The 14,210-nt window shown below is 34.6% G+C and overlaps 1 protein-coding gene across 2 annotated transcripts; it reads left to right on the forward strand.

The window, feature by feature from the left end:
- Positions 1-2,885: 2,885 nt before the first annotated feature.
- LOC128167634 (uncharacterized) lies at positions 2,886-6,296 on the forward strand. 2 transcript variants are annotated; one of them, XM_052833453.1, is made up of 4 exons: positions 2,886-3,086; positions 3,391-3,624; positions 3,806-3,970; positions 4,399-6,296. In XM_052833453.1, exons 2-4 carry the CDS (start codon positions 3,399-3,401, stop codon positions 4,821-4,823), a joined length of 816 nt encoding a protein of 271 aa, XP_052689413.1. In that variant the 5' UTR covers positions 2,886-3,086; positions 3,391-3,398; the 3' UTR covers positions 4,824-6,296. The 2 variants fall into 2 exon arrangements, with proteins under 2 accessions (XP_052689413.1, XP_052689414.1); XM_052833454.1 differs by having other exon boundaries at positions 3,397-3,624; positions 4,399-6,295.
- Positions 6,297-14,210: the final 7,914 nt, after the last annotated feature.

Raw genomic sequence — 14,210 nt, forward strand, 5'->3', positions numbered from 1 at the left:
ACTACCCGAGGATGCTTCCATTTTAATTTGAGTTTTTCTGGCCTAATAGTTTTTGAAAAGAAGATTTTTAAAGATTTTCTCTTATATATATTCCTATGTAAAACATGATCCCCCTATTGTGGCCTCACCCTACCCCCGGTTACCTTGATTTGAACAAACTTGAATATACACTATCTGAGGATGCTCCCATTTTAATTTGAGCTTTTCTGGCCTAATAGTTTTAGAGAAGAAGATTTTTAAAGATTTTCTCTTTATATTCCTATGTAAAACTTGATACCCCAATTGTGGCCCCACCCTACCCCTGGAGACCATGATTTGAACAAACTTTGATCTACACTACATGAGGATGCTTCCATTTTAATTTGAGCTTTTCTGGCCTAATAGTTTTTGAGAAGAAGATTTTTAAAGATTTTCTCTATATATTCCTATGTAAAACTTGATCCCCCAATTGTGGCCCCACCCTACCCCTGGAGACCATGATTTAAACAGACTTGAATCTTCACTACCTGAGGATGCTTCCATTTTAATTTGAGCTTTTCTGGCCTAATAGTTTTTTAGAAGAAGATTTTCTCTATATATTTCTTTGTAAAACATGATCCCCCTATTGTGGCCCCACCCTACCCCCGGTTACCATGATTTGAACAAACTTGAATCTACACATTCTGAGGATGCTTCCAATTTAATTTGAGTTTTTCTGGCCTAATAGTTTTTGAGAAGAAATTTTTTAAAGATTTTCTCTATATATTACTATGTAAAACTTGATCCCCCTCTTGTGGCCCCTCCCTACCCCCGGGGACGATGATTTGAACAAACTTGAATCTACACTACCTGAGGATGCCTCCACACAAGTTGAAGCTTTTCAGGCCGAATAGTTTTTAAGAAGATTTTTGAAAAATACCAACAAATTTTCAATATTTCTCAATTATCTCCCCTTTAAAGAGGGCGTGGCCCTTCATTTGAACAAACTTGAATCCCCTTCTCCTAGTGGTGCTTTGTGCCAAATTTAGTTGAAATCTGCCCAGTGGTTCTTGAGAAGAAGATGAAAATGTGAAAAGTTTACAACGACGACGACGACGACGACAACGCCGACAACGACAGACAACGGACAAATTGTGATCAGAAAAGCTCACTTGAGCCTTTGGCTCAGGTGAGCTAAAAAACTACAATGATACAGTTTAGATGGTAGAGATAAATGGACGACAACTCATTAAAGGGACCGGAGCTGTAATTAATTCAAATTCAGTTTGAATAAGGTGATATCACCTATTCGAATAGGTGAAATCACCTTTACGAATAATGGATATTACATAATCAATTATCACCTCTTCGAATAGGTAATATCACCAATAGGTATACTGACAATGAATACTAAAAAGTTGTCTCCTCTGTAGATGTATATAAAGAATTTAAATAAGTATGCCAAGTTTCAAATTTTATTTTTATTATGGCAAGTTCGTCTATATAAATTCATTGATCATCACTGATTTCTCAGCGATTTGCTATCAGTATGAATGGAGATGATCCCGAAAAGATGCAAACTGGACGTTAGAAAAATGATGGCGAAAAAAAGGATGCATGCATTGTACAGGCGAACATTAATTTAGCCCTCTCAATGAGTAAGGCCAGAACTATCATAAATACTCTTATAAAATTCTTATATGAACAAATAAATCTTCAATAAAAAAACGAATTTAGAAGGCAAATCTGGATCTGTAGTTTAGCGATTTTCTTTTGGGCCACGGGAGTATTCATTAGTTAGTGTTAGTTTGCCATTTATTTGAATTTCTGATATCAGAAAATATATTTTGTGAAATCAAAAATTCAGTTTGAATTTCTGATGTCAAAAAAATCATCACTCTGTAAATGATCTTGTTATAAGCAATTCGATTTTCTGATATCAGAATATGGATGTTATTATTTTTTGATATCAGGAATTGGAATTTCTGATATCAGGAACTCTTTTTCTGATATCAGAGAATGTACCTAAAATATTAAATTCAGGATGCAAATCAATAACATACATTAATATGAAAGATACGGGGACTCGAAATTAGCAACACGGCGTTCTTTGTCTAAATATTGACCTCTCTCTGTTTTTTCGTCAGAGAGAGAGAGAGAGAGAGAGAGAGAGAGAGAGAGAGAGAGAGAGAGAGAGAGAGAGAGAGAGAGAGAGAGAGAGAGAGAGAGAGAATGAAACATCATTTGAGTGTGAACATCAGCAGTCCATCGATCGAGCTGATTTAGATTGTTTCTGTATAATTATAATGAAAACATAAAATCTATGGAATTTTAAGAATTGTCTTTTAGTTATCAAACAATTCTACTCTAATTGGTAATATTTAAAAATAGTTATTGAATTCCCTAATTCAGGTTGGTAATAAATTAATTGTAAATCCAATAATTGGATTGCTAATACCGTTAACTTTTATGAATGCAATGGTTGAATCCTTACTTTCTTAAACTTCGTGTTCATTAAAGGACATGTTTAAATGCATAATTATATCTAATCGGAAGTATATGTGGATTGCTTAGGTGATATCAGAATAATTCCTCAACGAGTAAACGTTTTAAGGAGTTTACATATTGTTTTTTTTTAGTTCCAGTCTTGTAGCAGTGAGGCAGCGATGCGCCCTTACCCCGATGGTTCCTGATTATACTTACAACCAACTATTCTTTGAAGAAATGTGTCAATAGCAGTCTATTAGAAAACTTCAAGATAGTTCTATTCAAAGTGATGCAACAGGTTATTGAAATTTTAAACATTTTTTATATAAACCAAAGAAGGATCCTAATATGTGGTCTTAAAAATGATTTATATTCTAAGTGTTAAAAATTCAACAGTTATCAAGTAAATACCCTTTAATTCCTCGGTAGATGTAGGTCATGTGGAACGAACTATAACATTTGCATTGTAACATGTCCCATGTTTACCTGCAGACATTGCTTATTATTGAAAAAAGAATGGCGGAGCATATTTTGTTTTGTACAACATGCACAAAAGTTTTGCTGTGTGTAGATAGAAGGATGTGAAGGGACATTTAGAGATACAACAGTTTTCTGGCGCAAATTTCACCAATCTGCGAATGGTATGTGAAAAAGTTTAAACTAATTTCCTCCTCTAAGGAAGTTTACTTCCGCATTCAGGGTGCTGCATGCACTTCCTGTGGGAGACAGAATCTGTAAAGAATCAAAATGCAAGCCCCAACTTTTTTGAGTTCTTACTTCATTTTCAATCTATATATTCCGTTCTTGTCTCCAGGTCTCAGGTGTAATTACATGTGTACGTAAAACAGTCTGTTGGGACAAGCCAAGTAATATTCAATTGTATATACATGTAACTGATTCAGAATCTCAAATCATGTCCTCTTGGTATCATTGTGTGGTTTGTAGAGGTAGCCATGTACAAGCTTCGTCTCCGCCAGTCCTACCTGTCTTTTGGGGCTTTCGGATGCTATGGCGTCAGCTTACTCTTCTTCATCATCTGTTTCTGCTCAAACCATTGGTGGTACCTCCAGTTGGACGGAAAAGTCATCAATATGGGATTGTGGACCGGATGTTGGTCATCGACAAGCGGGGAATCCAAATGTTCTAGCTCAATATTTGATGACAAACATTTTCAAAATGGTGAGCTGGAAGAAAAATTTGCATGCGTTAGAGGCTGATTCCTTTATACATGTACATGTACACACATATTTAATTTACATTCTTAATAGTAATTGTACATGAATTGCATCTAACAAACCTTTTGGTATAGTAACAGAACATCTGTTACTGTTTATAAACACTACAGGATCTGTTTTTACAGGAGGAGGCAGTGATTGGTATCATGGGGCCCGGATCCTCATGACGTGTTCTCTTATTGCCATTTTTCTACAAGAGTTCGCTCTTATAGGATACCTGTGTATCAATGAAGTCGAGAAGTACCGACAGAAACTCGCCGGTGCTGTCTTAGGATTTTCTGCTGTAATAGGTAACATAGATCATTTTATTGGAAGCTTTGTTTTTCATTCCATCTCAAGCAGAAAGAAATTAATGGAAACCGGTTGGTGTCAGGTGGAAAATGAAATGTAAAATTAATTGAATAGGATGGCTGAACTGTATTCAAGATATATTAGTAACGAAGAAAAAATTATAACGGTGGACATAGATGAAACAGGTTTTTTCTGACCGCCGTTAAAAATTATGTAGCACAGTCAGATATTCATATTTCTTCATATGGCACCAGCTGGCTTCTGTACAAATTGTCGATGTATATATTCAGAAAAAAGATTGTTTAAGTTTTTTGCACTCGCAAACAATATAAGTAATCGTAGGTTTTATTCACAAGTTACCGAATACAAATCTACATAGAATGTCTTTTTCAGGTGACTCTCTTTATAAAAATTATTTTGCTTGCAGTGTTTCTCTTGCTGCTTAATTTTCTTGTAACGGCACCGGAAGCTAACCAACTACCAGGTGGAAGCATAGGCTGGTCATTTGGACTGACCTTTTTATGTATTTTGTCAGAAGTTGCGGTTGGTGTTGCAATATTCTTGGAGCGAAAAAATAAACACGACTCAAAGAAAACTCTCAATACAAAAAATGAGGCCATATCTAGTGTTCATGATTCAAAACCCCACAATTTGGATCCTGCTATGGTGACCTTTTGGCTCGATCCACATCCCAGGGACGACTTGTCTTTCTCTTACCGTTCCTCAACCGGAAGTTTAAATATACCGTATGTTCCTGACAATTTGTCAATAGACACTGTGTCAACTGATGTGGTTAAATACATTGAAGAGCCAGGGTCCTCAAAGAGAGGGCATCTGGAATGGGAGGTCTGATCATGGCAACCACATTATCTCATCCGGACATTGTCTTACACACACATTTAGTAAATCACCTGTCATTTCATTATTTAGTAAAATTTACTCAGATATCACGGAACCATTAGACGGACATTTATGAACCTTTTGATAAGATATTCGCTTGCAATGTTAGATTTTAACAATAAAGGTTCATATTTCACAGAGAAAAACTAGTTGTTATTTTTGGGAGTAGATGTGTAATTAAATCCTCTATGAAATCACTCGTTTGAACCAAAAGTGGAGTGAACGTGCACTCGGTAAATACATGAATCCATAATATAAATAAGTTCTTTGAGAAAATAATGAGAATTGCTTCTGTTAACTGCAGCCTATAAAACTTACATAAGGGTAATCAGCGCTGAGATACAAGTAATCCTTTAAAAGGTATGGACCCAGGAGGAGTAGTGACACATACATCAAATAGAATTTTTTGTCTACAGGCCAAGTTAATCATTGATAAATATAAGTTTATATTAAAGGGGGTGTTACCTAAATATTTCTGTTTGGAAGACAATTTTCATTTCGGCAGACTATTGAAATAGATGGGCTGGATGGTCTTTGGCTATTTTAAGACTTTCTCGATCTTCGGTGTATAAAGATATACGAAACTGTTTAAAATTTAAAGCTAAAAGATTTTAATTTATTGTACTAAATAATAATTAACAGCCAAAACGATCTTAATTATTTTAAAATTTCCAGCTTGATCCATTAGGTAACTTGTCGATCATTTAGCCTCCTTACTAGTTAGATAAGTCGGCAGTTGCTCGTTTTATTTACGGTATTTTTTTCTTGCTTAAAGAGCAACAGGTTAAAGTAGAGGGTAAAATCTTATGAGACTTTCCCAGATATTTCCCTTTCAGATAAACTAATAACACTGAATCTGCAATGTTCAGACATTGATCAAACAATACTCCTTGAAAAATCAACTCCCTTAAGTAGTGTCAGTACTTTAATTCTATTGGTGTTTATTTCTTTGATCTGAGATATTGCAACATTTGCGCACTTTTACTTGACTCGATCTACTGGTACATGAATAATAGCATCAAAATATGGGAAATTGGCGTCTCAGCAATAGGAAATCTTTTTTTACAATCAAACCAAATCGCATATAATTTAAGAATTTGAAAAAAAAACACCACTTATGAAATCTTATGACAGGTTTACACATTTTTGAAATATATGACTAAAATCATATGCTGAACTAAAGAGCAAATTTCTGCTTATCAAGAGATCATTTTTTTAAAATTCTGTTCTACAATTCTAAGAATACAATTACCAACACTTTACCAACATTTATTGATAATACACAGATGTATCTGAAACAGTTTAAGCATGTTGGGCCTGGGTAATAGTCGTCATTACATAAATGAGTTGAAAATGCATATTTACTCCAATAGAGGGCGCTGAGACGGAAGTAAATAATGTCGGTAAATAGAGTAAAGATATTCCTAATTTGTTGCGGTTTTGTCAGAACTTTATCGCCCTTCCCGTATTCTTGTTGCAGTCCTTTTCACGGCCCTAGTGCTTGCCATGATATCGACAGAAGCTGCTAAACTGGAGGGTGGACGGCTCGGGTGGTCCTTTGATTTGGCGGGGGTTAACATTATTCCGTGTACTTGTGTAGTGGCATTGGTTTACCTTGAATTGTACTACCAAAATCACAAGCAGTCGTGTTTATATATCGGAGAGTAACTTTAAAAATTGACTTCCATTTTTCTATCCTAGTATTTCATATATACAGCACTAGCAGTTAGCTTAAAATAAAACACAGAATACGTAGCCTACATGTAGTTTGTTCTATTCAATGATTTAGAGAGGCGTTTTTTCCAGAATTTTATGTTAGCAAAAACATGATATTATGATAATTATGTATGAAAAATAAACCTAAGCGATAAATAAAACTTAAACAACTTGCCAAGATTTTTTACTAGGTAGAAAGAATATTATTCTGCATGATGAAATATTATTTAACCAATTTTTAAGTCACCTAAGTCACTCAGGTGACCTATTACAATTGGTCGTCGTGCGTCGTCCTTCGTCCATCGTGCGCTGTGAGTCGCTCGATAACAATTTTACATGAAAACTACAAGAAATATCATTGTGAAATGTAATACACCATCACCCTTGGGACCTCATGGGTGGGACATAATATGCAAAAAGGCAATATCTTTAAAAATCTTCTTCTATACTCCCACACATGTCGGGAAAAAAAATTGCATGGCAATGATGTCCATGTAGCTCACGACCAAAATTTTTTTATTCATGGCCCCTGGGTCAGGGGTTCAGGCTTTAGGGCTATTTGGCTCTATAGTATGCAGAAAATTTTAGAAAAACTTTCTTTACTCCCATATATATATGAGAAAAAAAACTATATAAATGCATGATTCCGAATTCCATGAAGTCCTTTACCCAAATTGCGAAATTAATGGCTCCTGTGTCAGGGGTTCAGGCCCTAGGGCGAGGCTATTATGTCCTTGAGACTCTCTGACCTGTCAACCTATGGGCTATGGTACTCAGGTGACCTTCAAGGCCATGTGGGCCTCTTTTTATATAGGACAACGATAATATTTTTATATAAATCTATAAACCATCATCGTTTTGTCATTTAGAATTTTACAATAAAAAATGTTTCGCAAAACGAATTTTCATTCTTTATATATACATATACGATTACATAAAATACACAACACTGAGATAAACTTGCGCAAGATTTGGACTTGTTTCCTAATACATTCTGAAAAAAATTCCTTAGACATTCTACTTCTGATATCATCACATAACTTGCCTACATCACTTATTATCCCCGTAAAGTGAAGCAGTGTAGTTTGTTTTTAAGTAGAAATGGCGACTCTCAACCAGCAGGAGGGGGTATTAATTATTTGGAGAGAATGTGTTAACTGTGTTAAATTATAAAGTAAATCAGTCCAAATCTGGCACAACTTCTTGTTCGCCGCAAATAGGAAATCTATTGTATGTGTGGCACTGTAGCTCTAAGGTAAGTCAACCCATTTTTTCCCGTAGAGCTACAGACCTGCATGATCAAGTTAAATGACATAAATGGTAATAAATGTAATTATTATACTTTCATGTTAAATACTGAAATCTGATTGGTTTAGACGCAGTTGATAATCCGTTCTATTCCCTCAGCGTTAGCAACACACTTAGCAACGGGTAACAACGAATTGTTACATGCGCGTAAATTATGCGCGCACTGTTCGCCGTGGAATTCACGTCATTTCTATATAAAAGCAGTAAAAACTAAAAACGTCTATAAAATTAAGACATTCAGTATGATAAAATAAATAGTACCTGTTTGGGAGGATACCAGTTGAATTTGACACCCCGAGAAAACCATTGTCAACCTCCGCTTCGCGTCGGTTGACAATGGTTTTCTCGGGATATCATTTAATATTTATTCGTTTGATGAGATATCGGCGCTTCTGATTGGTCGAAAAATTTCTTTGATACCTGCATCAATAAAATTTTTGCCGGATCTACTTTTCTCAACTGTTCTGATCAAACACTATTTATAGAACGGGAATTTCCAAAATAAACACTGTCAACAAAGTGTAATGTTGTGTCTGTTTTATTGTCAGCAAACAAAATACAACTTTATAAACATAAAAACTTGAAAGTCTAACCTTCAAAAATAAACAAAACACAATATCTTATTCACGAAATAGAAAATTAAGCGTCTTCTCACGATTTCGTCTGTTTGAGATCAATCAACATTACTGCGAGGCTGGCTGTTCCTTTTCCAGAATAATTATAACGAACATATAGGCCCATACACTTTCACGGTAACACTGCTGTTCAAATTTGGTAACGATGATTTTTAAATTTACACAGTACCCTACATGATCGGTCATCAGAAATTCAAAATAAGCATCGTTATGAGTACAATGCATCAACTCCTTCGGCGCATTCCAAGCGGCAGATACTAGTATACCATTTAAGTACATCACTGGCTATCTAGTTACCACAACGTTTACAAAAGTCGCTTATACATACTATTCTTTGTCGACATAACAACTATTTTCGTCCACGATCGCCTCTCCTTGGATGGTTATGTCCAGTTGCATATTCCACCGATCTCACATGAAAACTAGATTTATTACGAATTTTTCTGCACAGTGAATAATATCACAAGCTATCGCATGTATTTTCCTTTCGTTTTCAATTCAGTCGGTTCTGATTTTAACTCACTATTTGTGTTTAATCCATTAAATTCAGTACAATTGCTCTGCATCAGCTGAAGGCGCATCCATTTTGAATATTGTTGCTGTTGTTGTTTTGTATTCATACGCGCCGCTTTATTTACATTATTTACATTTTTGATCAATGACACTTCACATTTTTGATTTGAAAATGTTATATTAAATGATAAGAAATGAAGATAATAATTTTTCTATTGATCGACGTATCAAAGAAAAAATTGACCGGAAAACTTTTTCATCAATGCGCTACGCGCATTGATGAAGTTTTCCGGTCAATTTTTTCTTTGATACGTCGATCAATAGAAAAATTATTATCTTCATTTCTTAAGTCAATTTCAACTGTTACCCTCCCAAACAGGCACTATTTATATAATGCACCTCTAAAGCAAAGATTTTTATTTGAACACATAGATTTGCACAAGTTATTTACTAGTTTATTTATTCATGCACGCTAAAAGCACTTACTAAAGCACCTACTTAATATTTGTCTATTTGTGTATTCTTCGATCAAATGGAAGAAAAACTCATGATAATGTCAAATATGTTTTTGACAAAAACAACTTGAATCATATCTGAAATACAGAATAATTAGTATTCAAATTTTAGATAAATATCTTGCATGCAAAAATACAAGTAGAATCTCAATTTCGATGTTCTTTTTCTTGTCTCCGCCAATATTTCTTCTTCTTTTTTCATTTTCCAGTTATAACCCTCACCGTTGTACTGATTATAATTTCCCACCAGGCGAACAAGACGGATGGCGGGAAAACAGGCTGGTCACATGATTTGGCGGGTGTTTGTTTCATTCCGGTCACGTGTTTAGTTGTGATACTGTTTTTGGAGCGATACAGTCAGGACCATAATCATCTCTGTTGTAAACCACTCAACTTTCTGGGTGATCACATTACAGTTTGATAAGATAATAGACTGAAAATTGCTTGCAGTGATAGATTGAATCTCGAAAGTAGATTGGAACAGATTTACCAACAAAGAACAATACCTTCAGTTTCTCTCTGAAAACAACAAATCTAAAATCAGAAAGTCATTTGGTATTAAATTATCTTGGTGGTAATACCATACATCAGTCTTCTCAATGTTACTTTTAACCAAATGGTAATTAAAACAAGAGCAGTGTGATGAAATAAAATTCTTCCTTGAGCAGGATGCATTAAAATTTCAGCCGTACTAAATTAAATAATTTTCCTGTTATCCCATCATCATATAAGGTGAAAAGAGCTTTTGGTCATGATTTCGGTAAGATGGAGAAATTCTACAAATTCATGTGAAAATAAAATTATGAATTGTTCCTCTTTACGCTGCTCAAAGAGATACCATGCAATTAAATGCATGTAATACAAAGAACACAAAGCTTCAACAACTATATTAGACTCCCTTCCTCTCATTGATCCGGTGGTCTTGATACAAGGCATATTTTATTAAACAAGAGCGTTTTAGCTACCATTCCTTACCGTTTTGGTACAAAATGTCCATAAATATGTTTTGTGAATATGATGTGAATAATATACTAGTAATCAAAGGTTCTATACTATGACTATTGACTGTATATGTAGTGTACAGTAAATCCGTGCGTCAAAATAATAATCAACAAACATTATGATGATAGAAGTTTCTTCCAGGTGTGTGGTAGAAATACTTAATCAATGTATTAATTTGTACGTCTGTAGCAAAACATGTTTATGCAAATCTGTATGAAAAATAAAGGTGTATATTCCAATTTTAAGAAGACAACTGTGTATACATAACAATTATTTACGCGTCTCTCGGTGCTGCTACACTTGGTGTTTTGTTTTAACCGACAGAAGCAGATTCTTAAACAGCAAAAACATATTTTCGCGCGTGTGTGTGGGTTTTTTTTTTAAATGACCATTCAGGAAGCTAGAAAAGATTTTCATATGCATCCCACGGGCTTAAATGAATATCATTTTCAACACGCAAATGCACTAAGTATTTGTATTGACGTGCATCAAATAAATTAAGGGGTAACCATTCTCGAACCTGCTCCACTTTTAAAAAAGGTTGACCCCCGGGATTACAGATAAAAATCACAACAAACTCATCAATGCATAACTTTGGTTCATCATAAATTGATGTTGCAAAAGATCTGTCTTTTTCTTATCTCGCTTCTTCCAACGAAAAAACAAACAAAAAGGAGTAACTAGTTGAAAATGGTAGTTGTATGGTAGCAGATTTTGTTATCAGTAATGGTGCGTATCTTTGTATGATTACACCAGTCGTTTCAGTATTTCAATTCGCTACTATACCAGTTTGTCCTTGTAATTAAGATAACAAATGTTTACAGGAACAACGTAAATTTAATATGAGCATGATAAAAAGTGATAAAGTCCTATAAATGACGAAGAATTTCCATTGTTTTAAGTGACGTCACATTTCGGCGTGGCAGGTTAAAATGATTTCTCTTTCACTCGATTGGTAATTTTGAAGTGAAAAGGCAATTTTGATCGAACCGAAAATCAATACTTCGATTAATAACCATCTTTGACGTCTGTCGGTATCTGTTTGATATCTATTTATCAAGAGATCGGGTAGTGTGGCCTATATAGAGATATGCCTAATATAGCACATCTCATAGTTATCTGTTCCCAAAGCTAGGGTGTACTTGATTTACTGTGCTTCATGTTATCTGTTCCCAAGGCTAGGGTGTACTTGATTTACTGTGCCTCATAAACAATCCGACAGTCATCAAAGTTATGTTTACCATCTTGCACATCTAACTACTTTAATATCCTTATATCGTATCATTTGATTACAATGCTAACAATTACATCGATAAATGTTTATTCACAAGAAAAAAAACCTGCGTGTTACAAAGTAGTTTGGCAACAGCATTTGGGGAAAAGTTATAGCGTTTGCTTTCACCACATATTCAGAAAGACCTCTGACAGTAAAGAATAAAACAAGAAGTCCACGGGCCATATCGCTCACCTGAGCAACAATAGCCATAACTCTTCAAATCTGCATCAAAGTATCTAATTCAAAATATCTTGACAATTTAGCAAAGTAGATTTTACACTGAAAGTTAAAAAAAAAATCTTCCTTTTCTTATCCACATATTTTTATGTTGAAATTCAAGCCCCTTTTGTTGTTTATATATTTTACCCCTTATCCTTTTGTGGCCCCACCCTTCTTCAGGGAACTGTGATTTGATCAAACTTAATCTCCACAATCTGCGCTTTCACAAAAGTTTCAGCATTTTGGGCTGAATGCTTTTCCAGAAGATTTTTTATTCTATAGATATATCCTTATGTAAAAAAAAAAATTCGACCCCTATTGTGGCTAAACCCTATCCTGGGGGTCAAGATTTTAACAAACTTTATTCTAAACTACCTGAGGATGCTTCCCACAAGTTACAGCTTTTCTGGCTAACTGGTTTTAGAGAAGAAGATTTTAAAAGGTTTTTCTCAATATGATTTAACATGTATGTCAAAATTCATTCCCTCATTGTAGCCCCAACCTACCTCGGGGACCATAATTTGTATAAACTTGAATTTACACCACCTGAGGATGCTTCCACACTAGTTACAGCTTGTCTGGCCAATTGGTTTTTGCGAAGAAGAATTATATAGATTTTTTTCCGGTAATTTGCTTTGTAAAAATTCATCCCCCATTGTGGCCCCACCATACCCCCGGGGACCATGATTTGAAGAAACTTGAGTCTACACTACCTGAGGATGCTTTCACGCCGATGTATTACCGCATGTCCAAATTTATTTTGTTATATTCATAATGAGCGTTGCACAATTTACAAATTACTTTAGTCTCGTGTACACTAGTTTTTCATAAACAAGTACTCCAAAAGTTTTCCACACTCCATATTTAGCCTCCTAACAGTTTTGACAACTTTACGAGGTTTTCCGCCATCTTTGTACTTTCATATTAGGCGCGCGGACTAAAAATAGCCGATATATGAAGCTCGGATATTTTTGAAAAATTAAAAAAAGTTCGGTAAGGTATCGTTGTATTAATGGTAAATGTATCGATCCAAATATCGTCAAAATAAATACCGCGATGCACCGGTGCATCGGTGGATCGTCCCATCCCTATTTCACGCAAATTTCAAATTTTCTGGCTTAATGGTTTTTAAAAAGATTTTTGAAAAATACAACCAATTTTTCTAAATTTCTTAATTATCTCCCCTTTAAAGAGAAGAATAAACTTGAATCCCCTTCATCAAATGATAATGATACTTTGTGGCAGGTTTGCTTTAAAAAGTGGCTCTCTGGTTCTGGAGAAGAAGGTGAAAATTTTAAAAGTTTACGACAACGTCGCCGATAAAGACGACAGACAACGGACAAATTTTGATCAGAAAAGCTCACTTGAGCTTTCAGCTCATGTGAGCTAAAAAGATTTCAATCTTATATTTTCAAGTATTGAACAGCTCTTTAATACTCATTTCTGAATAGTACAGTGCTTGAAAAAAGCGCCTGGAAATTTGAGAAAGGGGTAGGGTATTCTTGTCTTTACACGTCCCCCAAACTTTTAAACTACGCAAAATCTCAATATTTCAGCATAAAGAATCATGATATGGAGAGAAAATGTATTCATTGCACTGTACTTTTAAATTTTTGCTAATGGTTTTATCATTTGTTTTTAATAAAGGTGACATTTAACTGTTCTTTGACAAGAAACACTCAATTTGTTTTAATAGTGAATTACAGCTGTTTTCCTTTATAAGAATGAAAACATGAAAGACTCGAGAGTGATTTAAAAATGTCTATTGCTAAACGGTCGAAAAACAATATTTTGATATTAATGTTTCCGTACCACAAAATTGAACAGCTTGATTAATTTTCTATTGAAATCTATAGATAAATGTACCAGTGACTCAAGCTGAAATCGTTTTAACACCTTAATAAATCATATAGAAACAATTTTAGACATAGTAAATGAAGTTGTTTAAGAAACTGACGCATTTTTCTCTTTATACGAGGGTGTGTTTTGTGAATATATACAAAGACACAAACAATACCCTTGACAAATTGATTTTTGCTCGCACCGTCTTTCAACAGTTTGTCTTGTTGTGTTACACAACCAAATCGATGCATATATTAATTTTAAATGTGAAATGAGCAAATTTTAACAATAACATTGATTGAAGAGCAGCAAA

The sequence above is a fragment of the Crassostrea angulata genome, chromosome 10 (assembly GCF_025612915.1).
Source record: "Crassostrea angulata isolate pt1a10 chromosome 10, ASM2561291v2, whole genome shotgun sequence".
Lineage (NCBI taxonomy): Eukaryota > Metazoa > Mollusca > Bivalvia > Ostreida > Ostreidae > Magallana > Magallana angulata.